Here is a 27,913-nt window from a genome sequence, read left to right as displayed (position 1 = left end):
AAAAATTTATTTAAAATGTGTAAATGTGTTCCAACATTTTCCGAGGTGACGGTACATTATGGTAATATATGCTCTCTGTTAGAGATCATATATGAAATGGATTCACTGCAAAGAAGGACTTTATAAAGGAAGTGTTCCCATAATAATAATGTTATTATGAATATTAGCTCATTAGAACACACAGACTTTTTGATCTTTTATTGTCGTTTGTTTGTTTTATCTGCCAGTAAAGACGTGAATGTTCAGCCACCTTCAGGAAATCCCTGCTGTGACCACAACATTTCTGTGGGTGTGCACTCTATTTTTAGAAAGCTCATCTTTCTTTGAGGGGATTCTGGAGTCTATTTTTTGCTGAGGGTCCTGATGGTCTGCACCATTTACCATCAGGAGGGGAGTCAGTGGTGCAGACTGAATGAGAAATTGCAGCGGTTTGGCTGTCAGCACACAACAGCTTAAGCAATTAAAGCAGTGTGGGATTTTAGCAAGTACTGCAGTCAGTGTGTGGACTCAAACCACGGTGACAGGTGCTGTGCTGCATTTTGTTGCATAGCCTCCTCCTCTGGCTCTGTTCACTGATGGTTTAAGCCAAAATATTATAAAAATAAAACAAGAGAAAGAACCTTTGAACTCAAACCTGCAGAAAAAGAGCAAAAGAGCTGCTGTAATACACAGCTCATTATTTTGTCCATAGTGGTTGTTATAAATCATTTTTTTGCCCTGCGCAGTGTTTTATTTTCATGTTGTAATAGAAAAAAAATAGTGCTTACTCGGTAAGTAAGCACTATGGGGGTGCAGGTTTGGAAAGTCATCATCACCTGTTCTGGTGCGACCCTGCAACCCCCTTCCCTCCTCGCCAGCACAAAGGCAGACTCAGGAAGATGAAATGTAGTTTCAGGTTTCTGTGAATTTCCTATCCTATCTATGACATCACTCCTCATTAGCATAACTTTGTGACAGCGCTATCATTGGATCAGCGGCTGTCTGCGCTGCTGAAAGGACGGCTGAGAGGCGAGACTCTCGGCCTTTGTGTTAGTGAAACTCAGCGCCGCTCTTTGATAAATAATTGATGGATCCTCAGGTGGAGGCAGGAACACAGCAGGTACAGGAAGTGAATCTGTGCTGAGGGCAGCTCAGTGAACTCTGCTTTATAAAGCTGCACTGAGCCTCAGTTGTTATAGCAGGATGGAAGGCTCCTGTGATATTATACGCTGATGATGTGATTTTGTATGCGATGATATTTCAGGTGCACTGTGGACACATATACTAACCACTGAACTCTCCGAAAGCTCGCTGTGATTTTATAAATTAAATCTTTTATGCAAAATGTTATTATAAGGATACGTCAGCCCTTTATAACAGTAACATCTCCCATATGCTGTCTGATGCAGCAGGTTTCTCACTGTTTTTATAGAGTGAGTCAAATTTTCCTACATCCCCCACAACGTGGCTGGGTAGTGTATTAACTCAGGTCAATAAAATTATGTCCACATATAAAGTGTTTATAACTGTTTTGTAGATGATGGTTGTGTTGGTACTGATGTACTAAACAGACTTTCTAATGGCTAAAGCTAACATTAACTTCTCTGGTAAGGCTGGATCACATGCTCAGGTGGGTAACCAGCAAACATTTTGAGACTAGTCATTAGAATTGCTAGTAAAAGAAAATTGTGATAAAAAATTGCTTGAAATCATCTTTTCATTGATGCGAAAAAAAGAAAAAGTTCTTGAAGTTCCTGATTGAATGACAAGTACGAACATCAAGAATGAGATGAGCAATTTTCTTCCTACCGAGACAACTGGCTGGATGCTGAGCTGTCACAGGTTTATAATACTGACGTTAGGAGCAGAGAGGCTATATGTTCACAACTATGTATGTGCAGAGTTTTTTCTTCATGCTCTGACTGTTCTACGTGAAACATCATCATCCGTCTGTCTGCCCTGCAGTGTTTACCTGGAGATAACATCACTGTTTCAGCCATGTTTGCTGAGTTAGTTATTGGTCAGTTAATTAATCCAAACTCTGCGGGCTGGTCGGCCAGGTAGCCTAACTAAGCATTTGAAAAAGACTTAAAATAAATGGAACAATAGGGTAAATTTACCATTCTTGTTTGCAAAAGTTTTCGTATCTAATTGAATACAAATAAATACCCGGCAGAAGTGAAAGATTTTAAAAAATAAAAGTAAGTAAGCTCCTGTGTTGAATAGAAGGGCTAAGGTTCTTCTTAAAAACATCAATAACAAAAAGCTCTTCCTGTATTCCTGGAATATGTCTCCGGTGTTCATACTACCATCTTTGGTTTACTCCAGGCTGTGATGCATTGAGATTATCTCACCAAAGGGGTTGTTCCACTTCGTGTTGAGCTGAGCATCAAAGTGCAGCAGAGCATGACCTCTCAGTCCTCTGCAGGCCGTTCAGTAATCCATCTACACACAAGGGGGTGGGTGGGGTTTAATATAGATGGAGGTATTCGTAGAAACGAGCTTAACAAGGTCTTTGTCCGCAGGGTCCTTTATGCGACATGTCAATGAAGAGCTTATTTCATGTAATCAGTGTAATCAGCAACAGCTGACCAAGGTGAAGAGTTCACCGGAGCTTTGTGTGGTGCTTTCATGTTAGACGACTAATCTTTGCTTCACACACAGCCATCGCTGGGCTTTATCATGCCCACAAAGTTCTCTCATCTCTCAAATCTCAACTGGGATTAGCCAGTAATCCAAGGACATTCCCATCCATTTGAAGATGGCTCGTAGCCGCTGGTCATTAATCTGGGCCATCACATTACGCTGTCATCACAGGACTCGCTGGCCCCCTCTGGCCTCAGAGGAAGCTTTCTGTTAACTGACTTTGGAGGCAGGAATCATCGCACAATCATCGAGTCATGGCTTCTTATTGTGGATTTTCCACTGAATCATCCTAAATACTCAGCAGTAGATCAGTTTAGTCAGAAGATGTTTCCAGCTTCACTTTCAAGTGCAGATTATAACAGATTACTATTTACAATAGCGAGAACATCCTGTGTATGTACATCTTTCTCATGTAAGAATTTTAGAGAAAACATGTTTTTTGATTCATTGACGTGCATTTGTTATTTATAAAATTGTTTTCCACACAAATGTAATTTCATGGTTTTTTTGTATTATTATTTAAATATTGCCACTGTGTTCTATTAATATTCAGTTTTATTGTTTGGACCCATGTGATACATTTAATTACAGAATTCATGACCTAGGAGGACCAAATCCATTATACATTTTTGTTACCACTTAAAACCAAACGTTGTAGCTGTTTCTAAGAAAAAGCTACAAACAGAGATTATTTTTAAAGCTGCAAATATAAAGTAATCGGTTTCAATCTGGTAAATATGAGATTATAATATTTCTTTAAGTGTATATAACAGTCCTGTACCCTTAATACTACACGAGATTTCATTATTAAAATATAAACTATTTATAGATGCATGCAAGAATAAAATAACAGAGGTAATTATCAGATGTGAGCATATAGGTCATATCTTGGATAATTACAATGCAGTAGTTTTAGTACTGTATTAGATAATAGGTATCAGTAGTGGATTATTGTGGAAGTATAAAGGACACACAGTTAGAACATTTAAATGTACCCTTAAATATTCAGGTTCTCTAAAATGAGTTGAGCCAAAAATATATATGAACACAGTGAGAGCGTCTGAGTGTGGAGCTCTCGGTGCTAATGGCCTCGGCTCGGTGGAGTATTGACTTTCTGCAGGTTTCTTATGTAACGGATCTGTTTCCCAGCAATGCCAGGTCATTATTTTTGAATGAGAACAGGGACTGCTGGAGTAGCAGGAACGCAGGTTATCTGCTGGATCTACACGGCTCTGCAAACACGAGTCAAGCTGTTAGCAAACAATACGACTCCAAATGTCCCAGCACTGCAGCTGCAGCCACAGGTCGCACCAATTACATCAGGTTAAATGTTACAACAGAAACAGAGACGTGACTTTATGTGTTAGGAAGATGCAGACATGTAAAAGTGTTTCATGTCTCAGCATGGGGAACATTTTCACTACAGAGCAGAAACCAGAGACCCTTAAAATGAAGTCTCATTTTGGACCCCGTTATTCTCTTATGATATTTCCCTTCAAGTATCTCAAATAGATTGAAATAAATAAATAATAATTAAGGGTAATAAAATTGAATGCTAACCAGTTATTAATTATCATTTATCTTTGTCTTCATGTTTCTTCTTTTTCAGTTTTCTAGTATGTAAATGATTGAAAAGCCACGTTCTGTGCTTCCTGTACTTTAGTTTTCTTTACATTAGAGTCATTCCTGATAAAATCAGACAAATGTGAGAAAATCAGACTGAAAAAACTATCCATTTCATGGATTTATGCAAAAGTTCTCTTTCATACTATTTTCAAAGTAGGAAGTACGAAGATGTCTCAGTGAATTGAAATGATTTTTGATATTTTGTCATGTTTTTGGCAGCATTTGTGTGTCGTTCTGTCTGTAATCACGATAACGCAGATAAAACTCTGTAGGGTTCAGAGTGGGGTCACGCTAACAGAAAAAAAGCATCAGAAGTGTGCTGTGCATTGCCAACATGTACAAAATACTGAATAAAGATTTAAAATATGACAAGACATTTGACCTCTTACCGATCCTTCAAGCTCAAATAAGGTCAAAGTTTCATAAAAATGTCTTTTATCTTTAAAAATTCTGCTGCATTTGTTTTCATTTAGGAAACAATACTGATACAGGTATCATATTATATCATGTCATATTTGACCTCTGACCTCACTTTTACATTTCAAAAGTGCTTTTTTTTCCCAAAATTTGTTTTACAGGAAGTATTGTGAAGAGAAGAGAATGATCTGTCTAGTGCAGCTCTGCAGGCTGGATTTGATTTCACTTTATCGATCTGTACAATTTTTACATTTTATTTTTTTTATATTAAATCAGCAGTCCCCAACCTTTTTTGCGCCACTGACCGATTTATGTCCGACAATATTTTCATGGACCAGCTTTTAAGGTGTCGCGGATAAATACAAGAAAATAAAACCCAAAAAAGAAGATTTATTTTATTTATTTATTCATAAAATGATAAAAACCCTGAAAACCATAAATTTCACACTAGAACCTCACCTCTCTCGCGGCCTGGTACCAAATGACTCACAGACAGTAACGCTGTAATCCTATTACTTTACGAGTAAAGGACGGGATTATATTGCAAAAAGTAATTAGATTACTGTTACTTTCCCGTAAGCACGCTGCGTTACTGGGTTACTAAACCCTGATTTTGTTTGTCAGTGAGTTATGACAGTGACATACCAGCATGCGACGTCCGTGGCAGCAACAGACGTGTGTAGATCAACAGTGCGGGAGAGAGTACGACCATGCAGTGTTTAAAGCTTGGAAGTACGGACATTACTTTGAGTTTGATTCTGTAAAAAGTGTCTGCTGTACACTCTGCGTGTGAAAAAACTTCTTTCTACAGCAAAAAATTAAACTTCAAATCTGAGCAAGCACCTAGCACGCTGCCACAGGAATGTGAAATTCACAGAGAAATCCCCAGATCCTCCCCACTGACATGGCCGCTGCAGCACTTGGCAAACCTGTGACAGCCCCGCTCCTGCGAAACAGGTGAAAATAAGATTTAAGAGCAACAGGACTTAGTGATGCTGAATCTTTGATTTTATTTATTTTTTGCTGTGTTTTACTTGCATCTATTTGAAAGAGCGAGTGTAAACACAAAAAATATTTTATTTTATATGCTGGAATATGCAGAAAATAGGTTTAAATGTTAAACAAATATCCTCAAGTCAAAGGCTGTTGCGTATAATTAAATTTTTGCTTGATGAAATGTGCATAAAGTTCAAAGATTATAACTAATAAAACACTTTTCAATTTTATATGATGGATTATGCAGAAAAATTGGGCTGAAAAGTCTATTGCTTTATTATGTATTCAGGTTGCGCATTATGTTGTTAAAAATTATTTAAGTAATAAAGTAACTAATTACTTTTGAAAATAAGTATTCAGTAGAGTAAAAGGATTACTTTCTTGGAGTAGTAATCAGTAATTAGTAACTAATTACAATTTTCAAGTAACTTGACCAACACTGTTTGTGACTTCTGTTCTTGAAAAGCTCGGTATAAATGCATTTTACGTACTTATGTATAGGTGTGGGTCCAAGGCTGGAGCTTTTTCATTTTTTCCCAGCATTTCTGACCCTCAGAGTTATAATTGTCAAGGATTCCGGCACAAACAGAAATTGCTGACTGTTGTCAGTGGAAAGCAGGAGAGCAGAACCGGTGTAGACTCAAGGCTCCGCTCACAAGGCAGACACAGGAACACATCGAAAAACAGCAGATGCACCGAGTCATAAGAATAACTGAATCTGGTAATGATTTAAGGATCCATGAATGTTTTTATGCACAGATATGAATGATCAGCGCTGCCGAAGCCCCACCGGAGTGGGGTGATAAAGGCTCAGGTTCTGCAGTTCAGCACAGTTCATTTATTTATTAAACATAGGTGGTAAAAACATAAAGCCTCATTAACTTTAATAAACATTATGTTATAATATACAAATCATTTACAACATTGCAATACATACAGAGAAAGAAAAGGCCACATTAAACTTAGTCACAACTAGTATTCAGAATGACTCTGTTGTGCATATACAGTATGTACGATCTCAAGCCAGACATATATTACATATCTCTTTTTTTCTGTTGTTGGACTTTCATACAGTGACACACACCCACACACACACAAATACTCAAGTTACCAAAAATAAAATCTGTTATTTGAGATTTTTTTTTACACTCAGGACACAAGTTGAGGTTTTGCAGACGAGTATTTTTTCCTGTTGTATCAGCAGGACAGAAGCAGGAAAACAGCTCAACACAAACACACAGCTCAGTGAGCGAAAACACGACCGAGCACACGGACACACTGCAGGTGCTGCACAGCTGGGATCTCCTTTTTTTTTCTAAGTCTCACAGTTTTGTGGAAAAAAAAAATTAAAAATAAATAAAAGCATTAAATCCACACTGCTGACACTGTCTAATCTTTATTACTGATATGTAACTAATGATGTCACAGCCTTAAACAGCAGAACCTAGTGAGTGTGATTTGGATTAAGTGTCGCAGTCATTCCACGTTAGCTTATCATATTTAAAACACGAAGAATAAAAATACAAAATCTGACCATCTCAGATTCCAATGAAACACATCTTACTGGAATTAATAACAGAATTCATAAATAATATTTCAAAGTAACATCCTGAATTTCAGGACACATAAACATAAACTTCATTCTATTAAACTTCATTGGATTTAATTCACAGAATATTTTAGTTATTATATATTTGGACTGCCTCGGACAATTCTTTTAGAGATCAAACCTCAAACCTTTATCAGATCATACATCATTTCCTTTCCTTTATCATCGTCATCATGAGCTCCACCAGCTTCTACATCACTAAGTTCAAAAGTGATGGTAGAAAAACGTCAAAGCTTCTTAAAAAGAGTATTTCTTTAAACAAAGGTTTGTGTTAAGTTTGATGAACTGAGGTGGAATAACCATGTGTGGTTCTTTAAAGGCTGTGGCTGCAGTGTGCTGTGTAATCAAATGTGCTGAGATTCTCTAATCTAAAGCTAAGAATAAAACCAGGCTTTTTTCAGCCTCACTTCATTAACATTTACTTTTTGTGTGTCTTCGCATTTCATTTTACTTTGAAAAGCATAGATATTTGTTTTATTCTAATGCTAACGATAGTGCTAACAGTGGAACTGCAGTCATTTAAGATGATGGAATAACTTTGGTCATAACTTAACAAACAGGCTGAGACAGACAGCAATACCAGTGAAGGCATTACTTTGTAATACCACTGGATTTTTGACAAAGTAATGCAGCAAACTGAACACACATGTGAATGGCATCACTATCACGGGAACAGGAAAACATCTGTATCATACAACGAGAAGCAGCACTGCAGAAGCTCAGGGAGGGGAGGCTGTAACGGTGTTAAAATACGCTCACATTAGCCTGCCTTTAATGCAAAGAATACTTTACTAAGACTTTATATTTCCTCTAAATTACACTGTGTACTCTAAAACATGTTTTTAAGACAGATGTGCAAAAATAGTAAAAATCACCTAAAACATGAGAGCACAGCACAGCAGAAGCTCTCTGAGCTTCTGCACAATATTATTCTCTCTTCTTCATCACTTTGAACCAGGAAGACTGCTTACTGTACATTCAATACATTACTGTACATTACATTATTTCAACATCCTCCACCATCTCTGATAAACACACACTTTCTTTTTCTGTGGTACCTCAGATGCACTTGACAGGGTTTTTAACGAAAACGATTTAAGGCACTGTGAACATTTTTATGCACAGATATGAACAGCCCGCTGATGATGTCGTGCTTTTCATGCATTATTGCTCAGTAATGAATAACTGCATGTTTCTGCTGGTTTTCCTGCTTGTGGTGCTTTTCACAGCACCGTCTAATGTTTCCACCAGCTCTGCACTGGTCGCACGTTCATGATTTATAACAGCTGTGTTTAAAAAATAAAGGTAAAGGCTGTGGTTTGGTTTCAGAAGTGGCACATGCCCTTCCAGCACTGATGTCTCCTTCCAGGATACTTTAAATGAGGTGATATGATGAGGGTGGAGGGCTCTGGATAAGAAAGGGTCCTACATGTAAATCATGACTAGCTCAGGCTGGCAGCGATGATCTGAACTATTTTAAAAGGATACAGCTTTTACTGGAGTCCTCGAACGATACGCAGGACATGTTCGGAGCTGATTTGACGAACGATTGTTGGGAAGAGTGAAGAAGATGACAAGATTTCTTAACTCAAAGCAAAGTTTTGCCTTAAATATTTTTAAAGACTAAACTGAATGCAGCTGGATCAGAGGAAGCTGTTTATGTTGAGTGAATAAAGAATGCGCTGAACCAGCCAGCCGGGGTGGATGTTAAGTGTAAGAAGTGCACTCTCACTCTAAAGACCAACTTCAACCTGCTGAATTTCCCATTAATGTGACTGTTCTGTGACCGAGGCCTAACTCTGCAGCTCTGACCTCTGCTGTGGAGACTGAAGGAAACAGGAAGTGTGAGGTACCCAGCAAACACGACTGAGGCTCTAGAGTCATGTGAGACCGGACAGAGTGGGACACCAAAAACTGAACCGCAGACAGACGAGATGATGCAGGTTCAGACAAATCAACAAATATGGATCAGATTATTGCAATCAAATAAAAAAAAAAAACGTAAATCTTCTTTAATCCAAAATTAAATAATTTGGTTAAATGGTTCTGGCTACTCCACATATCTAACCCACGCATGTCTTTGAAGGAACCAGAGAGTTCTCCACACAGCCAGTGGGTCTGAACGCCGGACTTTCTCACTGAACACAACGTGCCAGCTGTTCTTGATACTTTCAATTTGCTCTCATCAGTGAAACAAAACACAAAATTTCTCTTACTGGGATGTCTAACTGGAAGTCCAGTCCAAAATGTACACCTCCAGCAGCAGCGCAACTTTCAGTTTGACTCGACATCAATGAAAAAGGTCCAGCTGATCGTTATTTAATGATAGTTTTTGCTGCGGACCTGCAACCTTCAGCAGAACAGATGTGAACATGAGTTATTTTAATTGACACAAAGTTGCAGGAGGCATCTTTACTGGGGTATGATATGTATGAGCATGGCAAATACCCATGTATACCTTATATGTCTATGCTACATTAACAGAAATATTGCAGGTTGGATGAAACTTAAATCAACTTTAACCATCTTTTTAACTGACTGAAAGACTTCCCACAGCAATTCAACAAATCCCACATTTGCTAAAATATTTAAATTAGTGCCGGTTCCTTGTTTTAATGCATTTGGTGTTGCAGGTTCATGTGAAGAAGATGGTGCAATTAATTAAAAATAAAGTCCATAAAATGATCTTAAGATTTTAGTTATCATGCTTTACAACAGGAACACTGAGTGGTTTTCTCTGAACTTCTGTAGAAGATAAGAATGAGAAGAGACTCTATCAGGTTTTCAGTTTTTACAAATATGTTTCCTTCTAGAATTTTTATTTCCTTTCACTGATGCTTCCATCATCAGCTGCTTCAGGAGACCATGAGGAGCCACAGCATGAGGAAGGCAAATCAAACAATGACCTAAACAAACCTTAAATCCAACCCCAGCGCCTCTGCTGATGTTGATGGCACACAAACACACTCACACTCAGCAGAAAGTGACACATCTGCATGTGCATTCATGGGAAACGCATGGAGATCGAGCAGAATTAAAGATTTATTTTTATCAAAAATAGATCACAATTAAAGTTTGTCAAAAAAAGAAATGGCATCGATGCGTGGAAAGAAACAAAAGCAGAGAAACAGAAATCAGAACACTTCCACGCTGAAGTTCCCAGAACACAGAAATCACTATTGCTTTTTTTCCTTGTTGCATGACAAAAGCTTCGGTGACGAGCCTGAACTGAAACCTGAAGATGAAGCATGAACACAACGGACGATGTGGTGAATCTCAATGATGGTTAAACATGTGGCGCTTGGACCAGACTGACTGCTCTTCAGTCATGGCTGCATTCGCCCTATTATTATTGCACGTAGAGTATGCAGAACACATTAATCATCAGAACTAATGCCCAGTCACTGCTCATCAGTGCCTCCGTCACACACAAACCTCCCTCGGCTGTTTTTATGTTAAGCAAAGCAGAATTACAATGAGACAAAACTGCAGAGTGGACGCAGCCGCATAACCAGCAAAAGTCCAGCATGTCAGGAAACATTGTGACCTCACATCTTCCGCAGAGCCAGAAAAACAGAGAGAAATGAGCCAAAGTCAGAAAGCTGAGCTGTGAATGATCAGCTGTGACACACCTGTGGAGTCAGAGCTGGTACCTGACAACCCCACAGAGTAGACACACACTTCAAAAACTTCAGCCTTTACAGCTGCTCCTTCTCCAGTGATGAGCACTGAGTGGAGGATTTTTGCTTCATACGATGAAGCAGCTGTAACACCGGAAAGAGATGGCGGTGCAAACAGTCCAATCAAAATGATTTAAGGAGAACCTATTCACAGATACAAGACAGAACATGGACATCTGGACCACCATAAACATGAATAAATTTAATGATTTGTGCAAAAAAAACACCAAAAAACTTCAAAGAGCACACGTGCTGCCCCTCAGTTTGGCCAATCAGAAGTGAGCAATTAGGGAGGAAGCCTTAAAGAGATGGGCTAAATCAGCTTGTTCCAGATAGGATGAATCGTGTGGCCCAGTGTGAGACACAGAAGGATTATTCTGAACTGTGGATCATGTAAAGCTGCTGCAGGGGAGTCATATGATAAAAACAAAGAGCTGGAAATGAGCAGAATAGATCATCGTCATGGAACAATATGCATAAATTCGCATATAGGCAGTTAAGAAAGTCACAGTCTGGCTCACTCAGTGGCTCAGAGACGACATCTGAACATGGCGTTCCTTCAGCTGAGCGGCTTCTTTGGAATTCCTTTGATTAAGCAAAGAAGACATCAGCAGCCCTGAAGCACATGAGCTCAACAGCCACTAAAAACAGCTTCAGACGGAAACTGAGATTCATTTCTCTGCTGTTTTTACCCGAAACTGAGACGCTGATGTTCGCATCTGATTCTGAGGAAAACTAGAGTCCAGTTTAAACCCTGCAGCCTCAGGTCTGTACCCATAAAACCTGCTGGACTGGACTCCTTTCTGGTTCCAGACTGGTTCCACCCTGCAGTTCATTTATTGCCCTTTAAATACACAATGAATCCAGAAACAGTCACATTTGCTCACGAGCACATCCAACTTCACAAATAAATTAACAAAATGTGCAAAAACAAGGCTCTAAGCTGTTTTACGCAGACTGCATAATTCTGATATTTAAATCCAAGGTCAGGATCGGCTTCATACAGATATTCAATATTTCACAATATTTAATGTGTTGCTTTTTTTCCCTCCAAGATTTTAAATGGCAGTTTGGAGAGCGTTTGGGTTTAGTTGCACCAAGTAATTAGATGCCTAATGAGAGCTAATGCAGGGACACGGGTGTTAAAGCTTCTGTTGGTAATGAGCAGACACTGAGGTAGATGTTCTCGGTATAACAGATATACAGCATTCTGATCAGGAACCCACACACAGAAACATTCAGCGATAAATGCATTAAGCGTTCTCTTTTTGGAACCCTCGTTTCCTGCACAAACATTCCTCTCAAAGGGGGCAGACGTCTTCACCGGAGCTGCCCGCCGGAGCTAGAGCTGCTTTGTTTGTACCAAGGCAAAAAACGAACAAAAGAAAATCCAAACACATTAGCAAAAATGTTAAAAATCTACAAAATAATTCACCAAGTGAACCAAATCCTCTCCATATAAAACATATACAGTATGATACTTTAAAAAATAGAGATTTAGCAACTAAGTTCATCATTGGAACAGAATCATTTCAGAATATCAATGAGCGGCTGATGTTGTTGTTCCCGTTTGTCAGAGTGCTGGGTTCAGTCGGACGTGTTCTCTTCTCTTCACATGCTCTACTTTCCAAGCATGCAATAATATGTTTTGGTTTGAATATGATATGCAACGCACAGACAGGACGTACATGGTCTTTTTCTCTACAGCAGGAGGAGCATTCCCCCACAGAGCATCTACTCGTGATTATATGGAGGCCTCCATCAGCCAGCAGACACGATGCAAATATATGAAGCAGGATTCAAGTAACATTTGCCTTGTACCTCAGAGTCATTAGCTTTGCTCTGTGCAAAAAAAAAATCAGGTCGTCCTCCTGTGATGGGAGGGCGTCTCATCCACAATTTGTTTTATTTCACGTTCATCAGAGGAAGGAGAAGAGCGGTGATGGCAGCAGTTGTCGGACTCTGTTGGCTGGACGAGGCTCATCGTTCTTCCCCTGAAAACAGAGAAAAACAGTGAAGGTAAATCCAGCAGGATTAGATTGTCTCTCCAGCAACGTTCACATAACACAGTTTTATTTAAAATGGTTTTCCACCAAGAAATGTAAGTCCAAAGAAACATTAAAGATCCAAAAACACTTCATCACACCCACGGGTGAAGTGCTGCCCTCTGGTAGCGAGAGTTTTAGTCTGCATGAGGGCAACTACAACAAGTACCTTTAAAGAAGGCGTTTGATATGAATACATTATCACCTAATTACAGCAGAACACAGAAACATGAGGTCAAAATTAAGATTGTATGGAAATAGATTTTTGGACGTGACCACTGACCACAAATATGTTTCCCAGCAAATATTAACACATGTTGAGTCTCTTTGTTTGTTTTTGCATTGCCTGAATTTGTTAATTTTATTGATTTCCACCTGAAGCTGACAGATTTAAGGCTCAGAGCTGCAGTGTGATCAGACTCGTGTTCTCACTCCAGGCCTGCCTCCGTCACCACAAGCAGTCACATGCTGAGGAAGCCAAGCCAAAGACAGGACAGAAAGCAGCCATCACTTCCTGTTTATTCTTTGGTGACTCCAAACACTGAGTTACACTTACACCAAAACCTGACTGACAGATGTCTTCCACTGGCCTGGTCATTATAGGATGATTATGGCACAAGAAGAAAAAAACACTTTGTCCTGAACTTGCCCTTCTTTGAGTTAAAGGAGCTCACGTTCAGCCCCGCTCTGTCAGATGTGGTCTTAAAGATATCACACACATTTAAAAGACTCTGATGAGTCGGTGGTGGGAAAATTTTGAGAAATTTACCCTTTAAATGAATAGTTCCTCCTCTGTCCTCTCAGTCTGGTCATTTGTACCCTCGAATTACTCAAACGTCCACTTAAATTAAACATTCATGCCCCTGCATGCCCTGCAAAATTGACCTTCATACTATGAATATTTCCAGCATTTCAGGCCATGAATGCCTCCAGATTGAGCTCTGTTTAAGTCACCTTTGTTTGTCCAGCTTTTTTTTCACTTTTAGCAGATGGTACTAGTCTCTAAATGTAAGAGAAATATAGATCTGTGATCAAGGTCAAGGTGAAGTTTATTTATATAGCAAGTCCATACTGCACAAAGTACTTAACATTGTAAAAAATGCCACTAAAATAAATAAAATGCAAAACAAAACACAACTTAAGTGATCAGCCACTTAGTCCACATATGATATGAGTCTTCAAAGTTAACCCAGAATACACTTTTTGAATAAAACACATCCAGGGTACCAACACTGGTTTCTGCTGCTCTCTGTCACAGACGTTAAAATGCTGCAGTGATAGATCCACTACGCTCAGGGTCACAGAACAAAACACAGATTGGAGTGGGCATAAAATTGATTTGGTTGCACTTTCGAACTGCCCTTAACAACAATTCAGAGTCTTTTCATCATACTAATCCTCACCAAGCATGTGGCATCCCACAGGGTTCAATCCTGGATCCCTTCGTTTTCTTCGTCAGTTATTCTAACACAGACAAAAGCCGCACTTATTAAATGTTTATATACAATCACCTAAAATACCAGTTTTTTTTACACCATTGAAGGGTTTGATTTATAAAGCTGATGTGACTAGAAAGCTCTGCAGGTCATCTGCTGACAATGCACATTTTTATAAACTACAACACAGAAAATTCATGTGAGTGATTGCCAACAAAAAGAGCAGCACAGGTTATTGGGATAACACAGTGTAATGCAGGTGTTTGTGTTTGCCGCTCAAGGAGGACAATAGATCTTTGATCTGAAGGTGAACTCGTCTGTTAGACACTGATGCTGTAGGTTGAGTTCTTCTCTGGATAAAACTCACAGGACAGCAGACAAGATTCATCCAGAGATAACAAGAGCTAACAACAGGACACCGCTGTGTATGTCACCATTTCACAGTTCATGACAAAACTTTGCTTTATCAGTTTATCAGTCTGATTTCAACTAAACATTGGATCTAGTTATCTTTTTTTGTAAGTTCATTAAGTTCAGTTTTACTGAGGGCTAAAAGCATGAGAGGTTAGCTTTAGATCTGATGCTTTTTGCAGTAAATTATGTGTGTATGACTGATTTATCTGCTCCCAAAAAACCCCCCAAAAAACACATGCAATATGACCACCCACAAAAATACCCCCATCCTCACATCACTGACACTGTGGCTCTTTAGTGAAGACTGACAGTAGCTTTGGAACACCAAAAATGCAAAAACATAAACTGTGAATACCACCAGTACCAGAAAATATACGTGGTAGACATTTTTAATGGCTTTGTTAAATACACTCAGGTTATTGCAGAGTAAAAATCAGCTGATTTTGACTGCTGAGGAGGAAACTTTCCTCAGATTCGGTTGCTCTTATGTGGAATAACCTGAATAACCCGCTGAATATCAACAAACCCAGGATATAATATCATTATGATTATGAAAAACTTTAAATAACCAAATAAAAAGAAAAAACCTGCGACACGCTGCATTGTGATAGGCTGTGGCCCACTGAGATTTAACACCCAGGGGGCCCAGGACATTACAAAGACCTGCAGCCTGGCCCACACTGATCTCAGGACACTGGTGAGAATTTTTTTTAAAAAAAAGCTTGTCCAGACAGGAAGTGATGAGTGGAACCAGGACAAGCGAGCAGCCAGTGAGTTGGAGCATGAAGAGCAGCGGCTGAACCAGCTGTGGACTGCATGGAATTCATAAATGAATCCACTGAAACTGCTCCCTGTGTTTTGTTGAGCTTCACTTCACCCCAGCAGATTCTGCAAGGTATTATCAGCTGGCATCTTTAAGCATGGCTGCACATTTTCTACAAAGCCACCACTAAAAATAGGCTGTTATCCAGGAAGAGGAACTGCTGAGGAATCAAATCATAATCAATATCACAGAGAGAAAACTAGCAAGTTTTCAAAGGCATCAGCCTTCCAATCAGATAACTAGGGGTGACCCTGATGTCTCATTACTCCAGGTGACGTGTTATCGTGTAAAACGCTGTCTTCTCTCTTCAGCTGAGTAGGCAGAGTAATCCAGACATTTGAACTTGGTGTGCAGTGTGGTAATGAACAGCCTCTGGTTAACAGCTCTGTTTTTCTAGGTATCCTGGAATGTAGTATTGCAATGCTAAGCAGTCAGTCAGCTGATTGGCACACCTGGTCCGGAGAGGCAGGTTAAATCCACTCGACCTGTTAGCTCCCTTGCTCTCTGTCTGACTTCCTGTTGGTGTCAACTCTATTTGATTTTTAGTTTAGTTTTCATGAAGCTCACAAACTTACATCATCTCCTTCACTGACGAGCACCCGCCATATTTACAACAACTTTATCTTCATAATGGTGAGAATAATTATGCATGGCCGCATCCATGAGAAAGAGGGGCCTGTCTGCCCTCATTCACAACTGTTTGGTTATTTTGGAGCAGCTGGCTGCGTGAAGCAGGAACACAGAAGGGGTTTGAGTTTGTAAAGGGTTTGAAATAAGTCTCAGTGGATATCTGCACCATGAGAGCTCTGCTACGAGTTCAGTCTGATCAGAAAGCTTTGTTTTCATTCCTGCAGCTGAGGAGTTTGTCTAAACTCACTGCAGCCCTGTCCCAACCCTGACCTGACTCTGACCCATTTCTCAGTGAATTCTAACCCAATCTTCACCCAGCATTAACTCTGAACCTTTCTAATGCAACATATGTGGCACTAATATAATCCTAACCTGTCCTAGATGACACACACACGCACACAGAGCCCAATCTACTGCTCATATTAAAGTTTATAGTGTGAGGAAAGCATACAGTGAAGCACAACTGATTAAAAATGCCCAAACAAAACCTGAGCCTTTTATTACTTGGCATGTACTAGCATGTCTGTTCACAACAGTTAGGATGATCATATGTGTCGTATATATTCTCATCAGCCTTTAAATAGTATGTTATCCAACCAGCAGGGGGCGATGTACCCTTTTTGAAGCTGTCCCACCACTGTCTGAACACCTGTGGCACGTGTTCTCTGTCTGAATTCCAGCTCACCTCACTTTTTACTGCTCAGTACTTCCCCTGGTAAACATCACAGAACCACGTGGATGACACATTTCAACTAAAAGTAGAAACAAATTACACAAGATCAATTTTCATTAACCGTCATCAAGCCTGTGTTCTCACGGTACTTCAGGTTATATGTTTATCATACTAAAAGGTCAGCTGGTGCTTTCAGCAGAGCTGAAAGTGAGTTTAAGGGTCTTTAGAGGGAGGTTCCTGAAAATGTTTCATGCTCAAAGTATCACAAACATACTCTGAGCAAATATCAGAAAACTCAAAGACATCAGAGTCTCAGGAGCTTCAGAGGTCCCCAGGTCTCACGACTCTGCAGCCATCTAGGCTAAAGCCAGCGGGCAGTTATTTATGCATTTTGAAGCCTCTGTGCAAATGAACAACTCTGAGTGTAGTGATCACTGGGCTATAGAACCTGTATAGACTCAGCAGATCAATAAGATAAAAAGCAACCTGCTACACTTGTACTGAGCGGAATATGGTGGACATTAGCAGAACAGAGTGAGGGAGTTTGTGTCGTCTTTATTTGGTGGGTGAAGTTTTCATGGAGCCTCTTGTGTCAAATGTAAACAGACTACAGGGGGCGCTGCAGACAGCTGAGGTTGATGTCTGAATGACAGCAGGCATACAAACACCGTTGAATCAGATCGGTGTGGGGTTATGTGGATGTTGTGACCCGTCACCGTGGCACCCAGAGCTCAGCTGCTGCCGAGCTCTGGATGGTTTAAGGCCTCGTGTCGGTAATCCATCAAGTGTGCGTGACATAAGGCCTTTAAATAACACCGACCTTCCACCTGAATGAACGTGTCAAATATCATTGGGCGGCAGACACCTTTTTGTAAACAGAGTCTCCGGAGATTGAGGACTCTTTTCTGCTTCTATTTTTTCTCTTTCACCGATTTGATTGATTTACAGCTGTTTCGTAAAACAACTTTTATCAGCCAAACTCCAAGCTCTTTCATGAGGTCATGTTTTTTTTATTTAACTATTTCTTGGTGGAAAAATACATGTTCAAGCCTTCCAGTCATTCACATTCTTCAGGCAGCAGCCCTCAGTTTATTTTGAACGCAACATTCATGCCCAAAAAACAGTTTAGACCACAACATGGTATATGATTTCTTTTTCCCAGCAGCATAGGAGTCATAGTTTTTCAGCAGATTCAGTTCAGTGTTTTTTAACCAAAGCAGTGGTAAAGCTACAGCTTTACTATTATTACTATTGTTGTTGTTGTTGTAGTTGTTGCTGTTGCTTTTTTTCCTTACAAGGTTTTAATTACCTGCTGTCATGCGGAGGGCTGTGCTCTGTGTGCTGTGATTTCATTAGTTACACTTTTAACTCGTCATGTTCACACTGACTTGGGTCTCAAATAAAAAAATTAGATAATCGTGAAAAATATCTTAGTTCATGTTCACTGTATTTTTACCTGACAGTGAGCTTGATGTGCAAACTGACATATTTCAATAGGAATACATTTATATTGTAAGCTAAAAAGCCAACAACATTACAGAGAAACAAGCAGATGACCTCCTATGAACAAGCTTGGCCAAAGTGGGAAGGAAAAACTCCCTTTTAACAAGAAGAAACCTCTAGCAGAACCAGGCTCATAGAGGGGTGGCCATCTTTATTGTAGGCGCTACTTACAATACAATATAACTGTTGACTGTTGTTGTTGTTGTTATGATTTGGTGTTGGATGAATAAAACTGAATTGAATTGAAATAGAAATCTGCCGAAACTGTCTGGGATGAGGGGAAGCAGACACGACAACATGAACACTTCATCTAAATCTAACCTGTAATGATAAAGACAATGTTTTTACAATCAATGATAAAAAAACTATAACAAGTGACTTTGATTTGAATTCGTTTGGCTTTTTTTAAATCTTTTTCTGAGAAAATGTCTTTAGCAGTGCTCTGTACATGAACTGGATTCAAGGCCCGGTCCAGCAGAGAAGCAGCTGCTGTATACATCTTCCAGTCGTGCTAAGACGTACAGCAGCTCGGTAAGTCGGCCTCAGCATCATTTGTTGTGTTTCTGGTGTTTGGATTGTCTTCAGGATGAAGCTTGTTTCAGATTCACGATCTCCGTGATTGTTTTTTTTTGTTTTTCTGGTTTGGCTGTCAGCATGAATCTTCTCTGTCTCGTGCTGTCACTCCTTCTGTCCTCCCTCCATCTTTACCTCAGTGCTGCTGCTTTTGCCTGTTTGTCTGTCATGAAGTGGAAAAAGGAGTGGGCTGGGTGATGGTGGTGGTGTTGTACCTCACTGTAGGCCACTCGAGGCTTCGGGACAGATTCCCTCAGCGCTGACAAAGACGCTAACAATAGCTGTCAGAGTGTAACTCTGCCCCGTCCGTGTCATCCAAGGGGAAACCTGTTTACCTCCGCCTGCACCGGCTGCATGCATATGTTCAGAGAGGACATGCAGAGGGAGGAGGACGAGGGGGAGGAAGGGGTGAGGTCACAAGAAGGGAATCTAACCAAAAACGCTCCCCAGGGAGGAGCAGGCAGTTAGCGCGATGCTTGTTATAGCTGTCATTTCTCCAGCTCTCTGTGTGACACGCTGCGTTACGTAACAGCGAGCCGGTCACACAACACGCTGCAAACAGGTCGGCTTTAAATAAAAAAGGCCTGTTGTGAGCTGGTTTTATTTACAGGACACATCCCTGAATCACAGCATCCCTGTACTCTGTCTGTGAGCTTGTTAGCTCTTAGAAACTGTAGGCAGCACTCGAGTATGTGCAGTCTGACTGAGTACAACACAATCTGCAGTCTGCAAATAAAACTGAGAAAATATTTCATAATGACTCAGTCGATTTATAGGTTCTGAGAACAACTGATCGGACCAGCTGTTTGTGTCTGTGAGACTAAATTTCTGCATCCTGACTTACATGGAAATGATCTCAACAGCCACAAAAAAAGTCTAGGACTGATGATCCAGAGGACAACTAATAACACTAACCTCTCAGCAGTAATCTGAGAGGACACTGGCAGGTTACAACAATGAAATAAAAGGAAAATCTGCATAAGCAGGATCTCCTTAAATGTAATAAAGCGCTGATATAAAGTGGTTTTAATGTTTCCTGCTGTCACAGGTCTCTCATCGATGCCTTTGTGCTGCATATTAAATTACACATTTATTAAATGTGAATGAGGTCTGATTAAAGTGAGTCTGCTTTGGATGCACCGAAGGTCCAGCGGTGTCCAAACAACTGCAGAGAGCAGCAGTTGCTGCCACCTGCAGGCCGACAGAGGTGCTGCGTGATGTTGGCTTTGCAGCCTGTTTATGACCTCAAACCATGAAGTGAAGTCCAGGATTGATCAAAACAGACACAGATGGACAGCAGCAGGATAAATCGCATCTCTCCTCATTTTGTAGTTTGAAGCTTTTCTGCTGTAAATACAAAAACTTTGGCATTCTTATTTTCTCCTGGATATTTGGGATTAGTTGGATCTGACGAGTATGAAAACTCATCTTTATCCTTAAACAGGAAGTTGTTACATACTTTCTTTTTTAATTATGTTCTCATATGAAGACGTAAAACACACAGTTGAGCTGAATGAAGGTGCAGGAAAGCCTCAGTGTGAAGCTCCAGAGTCTCAGGAGGTTTAGATAAGATTGGCCTGATGATTCGGGACTTTGTATAGAAAAACTCAATGATGGATTTAACAGGGAGCCAATGAAGAGAAGCCAGTATAGGAGAAATATGCTCTCTCTTACCTGTTGAAATCTATTTGGGAAACGGCAGAAGAGTCTATGAAGTGTTAGTTAGTAATAAAGAGTTGGACATGAACTGAATCTAAACACCAACCTTGATGGTTGACGTGTCCCCTGTTTGAAGTTCAAAGGTTAAAGCAAACTGAACTTTAGATCAGCCTCTTCATGGGTGTGGTGCATTTTCTGGTTGCTGTCATAAAGTCTCTAAAAAGACCTTAAAACATCTTTTATTCCAAGCAGAACATCAGGACCAAGGAGCTCATTGGGCTCACAATCCATCACAATTCACAGGTTTCTGTGATGTGTGAAGCAAGAAATAACGTTTTCTTTTAAGGTTTTCTTGTCACTGATTGGTTGTTTTGCACAAACTAATGAGAATTAAAAGAAATAGTAAGACTGATTTGACCTTGACATTGACCTTGAGTATAGTTTAGGCGATCCTCGTGTGTATGTTTGATTAAATTATGACCAGAGGAGTGATTCCTGTGAGCTCATCAGTCCTTCAACTGGACGAGCTAAAAATCTGCTAACTTTGAATACACTGGAGTTTATTTTTACACTACGTGCTCTGCTCTGATATCTGTGACATTCATTATATCATCACACAACAAAACGCCTGTTCTGTGCATTTTATCCACCAGAACTATGTTTACTCTGATGATAAAACCATCAGCCCATGTCACTGTAAAACATGATAAGCTGGCTGTACTTGAATTTGAATTATGCAAACTATTTTCCTAAAAATAGTAATGTTAACTTGATGGTGAGTAACACCAGCTTTACAGTGTACAGTTCTGAAGAAGGGTGAACCTAAGAGTAGATCAGTGTTGAAAAAGGTCAAATTTTAAGTTAAAAGCACTTTATAAAAGCTAAACCTAACCCTAACCTAAATTATAGATTCTTCTCAGAAAGTGCCTAAACTCAACATTTATATTATGCATTTAACTGCAGAGACGCAACTGTTTGTGCCCCATTACCCACACTGTCCCGGGAACCCTGCTGTTATCCAGTCGGAACAACAGTCTCAGTCATGGTGGCCTGGTAACTACTGAGACAGCACACGCACACACACACATATACACAACAGTCAAGATCCAAACACATAATCACTGAAATAAGGATGACAACATTAAACATTTAAAGAAAAACTCTTTTTTGTGAAGCTAAGCCTATCTGTACTGCCTGTATTTACATGATGTTCACATTAAATAATTCTCAATGTATTTAGGGATAATGGTCACGTTTGAGGCCCATGCACCGGTCTGCTGCAGGAACAATGACCTTGAGCATGAACACTGATGCAGTGTTCTGTTTTAACACAGCATGAAAAAGTAAGTAAACTAAAATCTTCTTTGTTTTGTGGAGATTCTACATGTGTGTTTTTTACTCATCCTGAACAGGTTTTAAGTATTGTATGACTGTTTTGTAGTTTTTTTCCTTAGTCCTTAGTTTTTACCTTACATCTTGAAATCATTTTGCGTTTCTTTATCTCCTTGCGGCTGTTGTCACTCTGAAGTTTTCTGTGTGTCTTTATTGGTGTTTTGCATCTTCATGCTCGTTTTGTCTCTGACTGCAGTCATGTTGAGGTCAGAATACATGATTTTCTGGCTGTTTGGAATCTGTTTGTCATGATTTTTAAATCATTTTTAATCTTTGTGATTGTGTGTGTGTGTGGTTGTTGTCATATTTGCATTAGTCTGTCTCATCAGGTAAGCCTCGGTCTAAAAACCTCTCTCAATGCGTTCATTTTTTATAAAAAGTTCCATTTTAAAACTCGCTGCTGATGAAAATGACACTGATTGTGTTTCAGGATGATCAAAGATCAGTTTCCTTCTTGAGCTCTGACTCAAAGCCACGAGGAGGTAACAAGACTGCAGGCAGTCAGTGTAATGTGTAAACTGAACCTAAAGAGCAGCCTGACCGAAATCCGAAGCACACTGTGTTTTATCTCTGTATACTTCACAGTGCCGTAGCCTGTGAATGATAGTTTTGCTTTACTTCAGACTTTTTGCAGTCTTTCTACAGGTTTCCTTCTGTTTGTCTTTACAGAATAATTGCTGGGAAAACAGTATTAATTATTAGTAGCTGGCATCTCTCCCTGTTTTTAGCAGCAAATTTTAGTTGCAGTGTCAGTTCTTCTTAAAGAAATAAACCCACACAGAGTCATCATCACCTCTGCAGCTCCGAGGAGCTTCTGTGGCCTTATAAAGCAGCAAACACAAGACACAGTCAGAGAGGAGCTGCTGCACAGAGAGCATTTACAGCCACATATGGTGGTTCTGTTTGGTTTGCTCTGCTGCCACTGGGTGGCCAAAATAAGACACTGCACCCTGCTTCTGATTCCCAGGAATACCTCAAAGCAGCCTACTCAATACCAGACAGGTGTGTGTGTGTGTGTGTGTGTGTGTGTGTGTGTGTGTGTGTGAGAGAGAGAGAGAGAGAGAGAGAGAGAACTTCTTCTTACCTCTGTTTGGAGTCTCATCATCCATCTGTCAATGAATCCATCTAAACATCCTTCACTCAGATAATAATCCATTAGACGTTCACAGTGAAAACATCTCCTGGGATAGTTTTTGTTTTTTTCCTTTTTGTTTTGTTTTTATTCCATCAGGTCATTTAAAAACTCCTTTTTTGTTTCCAGGTCCATTTTATGGTTCATCCTGGAGTCCAGGTGAGTACAGGTGAGCTGTTTTTACATCCAGACAGTCCTTCATTTCCGACTGGGACCCCACAGGCTCCAACACGGACTTTAATCATTACCTGTGACACGTCTGCTCAGTAAGAATATTAGCTATCAGCCCAATACCGCGTTATCACAGGGTATGGAAGAAAAAAGGTGCCAAAATAATTTAAATTGCATATGTGAAGCTGGCGTTACAATCTTGCTGCATCTAAATATTTTATTTTGAAAAGCTTCTGAGTGTATGTGGTTTAAATTCCCTCTTTAATTTTAGTTTCCTTACTGGAAACACGACTTTTCATAATTTTCCAATAAATTTTAAGAAATAGCCATGAAATTGTGAGTCTTTGTGCTGCAGTTTTTCTGGGGTCACATTATTTCCATTAAAGTGCTAAAATGTAATAAAATGTATTAATCGCTGTTTTACATTTATGCAAGTTAATTTTTTGTTTTCATTCGACTTTAATTTTATGTGTTGAAATTAAGCAACTTTTATATGTTTTGTCTTTTATATTAATTTGAAAATGCTTGAAAAAATTTCCTTTTGAAAATATTTTTAATTTATAATTAAAGTGGGGAACAGAAATCACATAAAATCAGAGTTTGCCAAACATTTCAACCTTATCATCTGAACACTGAGTCGTGATGTGAAATTTGACATTAATTTCGTCCTTTTTGTGCTGCCATATGCAGCTAATATGTAATAACAGTTGATCAAGTGATCAAAAGTGAGTAAAACTTCAACTCAAATATTTGACTTTTAAATTTTTGTTTGTTGTCTGACTTTGAGTTTTATATTTATGAGAATTTCACTCGATTAAATTTAGTTTTCTTTGTGTGTCGATTTAATTTGTCATGTTTTAAAATAATTCTGATGGTTTCACAGTTTAAGATTTTTATGTTACAAGCAACTTATGAAAAACTGAAATGTAAATTAGATTTGAAACTAAAAGAATTTTGGCCTCACGGTGCTGCCATACAATAATCCCACTCTGTATTTCATTGTTTGCTTCAAATGTAAAGTGTTTTTTCTTATGCTGTTCAGAGCACAAAAATATTGTTCGCAGATATACTGTCACTGTTCCTTAAATAGTTTTATGTATATTATATATATTTATCAGTATTGGTTGAGCTCTAAAACATCAAAAATATTATTAATATTATTCTAATAAGCTGCTGAAGGCGAGGATTTGAGGCTCTTCTCAGATTCTTACATTTTAAAAAAAAAAAACTAAAATATAGAGTTTAATGTCTTCATGTGAAGCTGGAGGGGTTTGTGAGCATTTTAAAGCCTAAAATAATGGAATCACTGTGTGTGTGTGTGTGTGTGTGTGTGTGTGTATGTGTGTGCTGATGGCAGGTGAACCATGACTCTGTGGGGTGCAGGTGATGTTCAGCGGTGGATTCAGACAACATGGAGGCTTTTCCACAACATGGTGGTTTTGTGGCCTATGCGGTCTCAGCCCGCGTGCTTTCATTCCTGTGGCAGACAATACAGAAAAGTCTGGAAGGTTGCTATAGAAACTGCATCCACAGAGAGACACGCAGGGCCTCGGCTCGTCCGCACAGCGGCGCTGTTGGATTGGAGAAACTGAGGCTGATTTCATAACGCTCACACAGTCTGCGTGGCAATAACAAGGAGCACGTGCTCGGAGTTTTCCCCACAGAAGCCTGATTGTTTGTTTCTGTTTGTTGTTGTTTGTTTGTTTTAGTAATAACAAACATTCTTATCAAACATGGCGTCAGGGTTGGACTTTAAATTTAGATTAACCGAATTTTCCAACAAGCATCATCTGATCCACCCTGAGCTTTAACAGGTGTGTGTGTGTGTGTGTGTGTGTGTGTGTGTGTGTGTGTGACCAGCTCCACTACAGAAACGTTAATAATCATATGTCTGGATAAAGTGCTGCCGCTGGCTCTTTCATCACTTCTAAGCTTCTGTTTGTCCGCTCGTGACGCGCGTGATGGAAGACGGTTTCGGGGGTAAACGTGGGTCCTCTCCGTGGGTCTTGGATGGCAGAAAAAAGGATCTCTCCGGTGTGCAGTCACAGCAGAGCGCGTGCTGCTGCGGCTCAGACGTCGGTGAGTTTGCCGCTGTGGGCTTTGTGCGGGCTGCAGTTGGTGTACTTGATGGAGTCCGCGTCCTCGCTGCCCAGGAACTCGGACTTGGACAGGCTCGACCTGCTGTCGCTCTTTCTGAACTCTCCGAAAGCCGGCTGTTGCTGTCCGCAGGTCACGTGCGTGTACTGGAACTGCTCCTCGTGCTCCGTCTCCCGGTGGTAGAAGTAGTTGAAGTTGGACACGATGACGGGCACCGGCAGCGCGATGGTCAGCACGCCGGCGATAGCGCACAAAGAGCCCACGATCTTCCCCCCAATGGTGACCGGGCACATGTCCCCGTAGCCCACCGTCGTCATGGAGACCACAGCCCACCAGAATGCGTCCGGGATGCTGCTGAAGCCCGAGTGCGGGTCGTCGGTCTCCGCGAAGTACACGGCGCTGGAGAAGAGAATGACTCCGATGAAGAGGAAGAAGATAAGCAGTCCGAGCTCGCGCATACTGGCCTGCAGCGTCTTCCCGAGAATCTGCAGTCCTTTGGAGTGTCGGGACAGTTTGAAGATGCGGAAGACCCGGACCAGGCGGATGACCCTGAGGATGGCCAGAGACATGGCCTGCTGGCCGTTCCCCTGGTGCTCCGCGAGCTCCAGTCCCAGCGTGATGAAGTACGGCATGATAGCCACAATGTCGATGGTGTTCATGATGTTCTTGAAGAAGGCGGCCTTGCTGGGGCACGCGAGGAACCTGACCAGCAGCTCGAATGAAAACCAGATGATGCAAAGCGTCTCCACGATGAAGAACGGGTCCGTGAATGGGTTCGGTTTCTTTGCGCGCGCTGTTCCGTTCGCTGCCAGGTGCTCGTCAAAAGTCCTGGCCTCCTCACGGAACTCCGGTAACGTCTCCATGCAGAAGATCACGATGGAGATGAGAATGACCAGGACCGAGACGATGGCGATGCCCCTGGCGGGTCCAGAGCTCTCCGGGTACTCGAACAGGAGCCAGACCTGCCGCTGGAACTCGTTCTCGGGCAGCGGGCGCTCCTCCTCCTTAATGAAGCCCTCGTCATCCTTAAAATTCTCGATCACCTCCTCTCCAAGCTCATAGAACTTGATCTCCTCCAAGAAGATGTCCACCGGCACGTTGACAGGTCTCCGGAGCCGGCCCCCGGACTGGTAGTAGTAGAGGATGGCGTCGAAGCTGGGCCGGTTCCGGTCGAAGAAGTACTCGTTCCTCAGTGGGTCGAAGAAGCGCATCCTCTTCCGCGGGTCTCCCAGCAGCGTGGCGGGAAACTGCGCGAGCGTCTTCAGCTGCGTCTCGAAGCGCAGCCCGGAGATGTTGATGACCACGCGTTCGCAGCAGTCCTGGCTGTCCGCGCGCTCCGGCTCGCACGCGTCCTGAGCCGACAGCGCGGCCAGCGCCACGGTCTCGTCCAGGTTCTCCGCGGGCACCACCGTCATGATCCCCGCGCGCTCCTCGGGGCTCTCTGATCCTCCGCCGAGCCTCCGCGTGTCCTTCTCCGCCCCCGCGCTCACCTGTCCGTCCGCGCGCCGCTGTGCTCTGGACTCCGCCGTCACACTCGCAGCATTTTAAGCAGACTTTGCCCTCCCCGAGCTGACGTGTGTGTGTGCACGCTTCGTCACGGAGGGGGAAACAAACACGCGCACATGCTGAACGCGAGAGGGGCACAGAGCTCCGGAAACGCCGCAGAGATGCGGGATTCTGAGAGAGTTTGCGTGCGTAACGAACCTGTTGTGTCCTGCGCGGCGCGGGCTCAAGGTTATCACAGGGGCTGCCGTGTATGCCGTGACGTGATGTCACGTTTGAAACAGCGCGCATGCAGTCACAGCGAAGACGTGTGGAGACTGAGAGCGCGAGACTTTTCATGCAAAACGCTCAAATTTCAGGCAAAAAATCCGCTTTTTCATTCTGAATTTGCAGCCGAACGAATACCTGTGGCTCCGTGCTGCGTCCTCCTCCCGCCCTCTCACTCCTGTCACGGCGGCGTGAACGGGCAGACACAGACAGGCTCTGCAATGTCACGCTGCAGCCGCTCCACACAAACCCGCGCTGACGTTTCCACAGCAGCTCCCTCATCCACAAGTTGTGCACGACCTGCGAGTCTGTGCTGTGTGTGCTGCAGGCATGAAACAACAACAAACAGGAAACAACAACAACAACAAAAACAACAACAATAACAATTATAATAATGAGAGAGCAGTGATAGCATGGAAGGTAAACACTGCGCGTGCAACAAGTCCAGAGGAGGGTGTGTGTGTGTGTGTGTGGTTGGGGGGGGGGATGGAAATAAGGGAGAGTTTCTGGGCTGCAGCTCAAAGCAGTGACGTGTTTTCCTAAAATAGCTGGATTTCTCCCAGGGCCTCAGGAAAAGTTTCTTTTCCCATGGAATGGCCTGAGGGAGCTGCAGGGGAATATGAAAAAAGCTGACATGAAAAG

The 27,913-nt window shown here is 41.3% G+C and overlaps 1 protein-coding gene across 2 annotated transcripts; it reads right to left on the bottom strand.

The window, feature by feature from the left end:
• Positions 1-6,482: 6,482 nt before the first annotated feature.
• LOC100696727 (shaker-related potassium channel tsha2) lies at positions 6,483-27,403 on the bottom strand. 2 transcript variants are annotated; one of them, XM_013273558.3, is made up of 3 exons: positions 23,186-27,403; positions 14,402-14,462; positions 6,483-12,947 (listed from the first exon to the last, which is right to left on the bottom strand). In XM_013273558.3, the coding sequence occupies exon 1, from the start codon at positions 26,914-26,916 to the stop codon at positions 25,474-25,476; it is 1,443 nt and encodes a 480-aa protein (XP_013129012.1). In that variant the 5' UTR covers positions 26,917-27,403; the 3' UTR covers positions 6,483-12,947; positions 14,402-14,462; positions 23,186-25,473. The 2 variants fall into 2 exon arrangements, with proteins under 2 accessions (XP_013129012.1, XP_005475793.1); XM_005475736.3 differs by lacking the exon at positions 14,402-14,462.
• Between the last annotated feature and the right edge of the window lie 510 nt (positions 27,404-27,913).

This window comes from Oreochromis niloticus, linkage group LG17 (assembly GCF_001858045.2).
Source record: "Oreochromis niloticus isolate F11D_XX linkage group LG17, O_niloticus_UMD_NMBU, whole genome shotgun sequence".
Lineage (NCBI taxonomy): Eukaryota > Metazoa > Chordata > Actinopteri > Cichliformes > Cichlidae > Oreochromis > Oreochromis niloticus.
Note: the sequence above shows the minus strand (reverse complement) of the source record. Positions and strands in the feature narration are given on the sequence as shown.

Bases quoted from the DNA above. Each gene is read 5' to 3' on its own strand.
- LOC100696727 (XM_013273558.3), bottom strand. From the start codon at position 26,916: ATGACGGTGGTGCCCGCGGAGAACCTGGACGAGACCGTGGCGCTGGCC.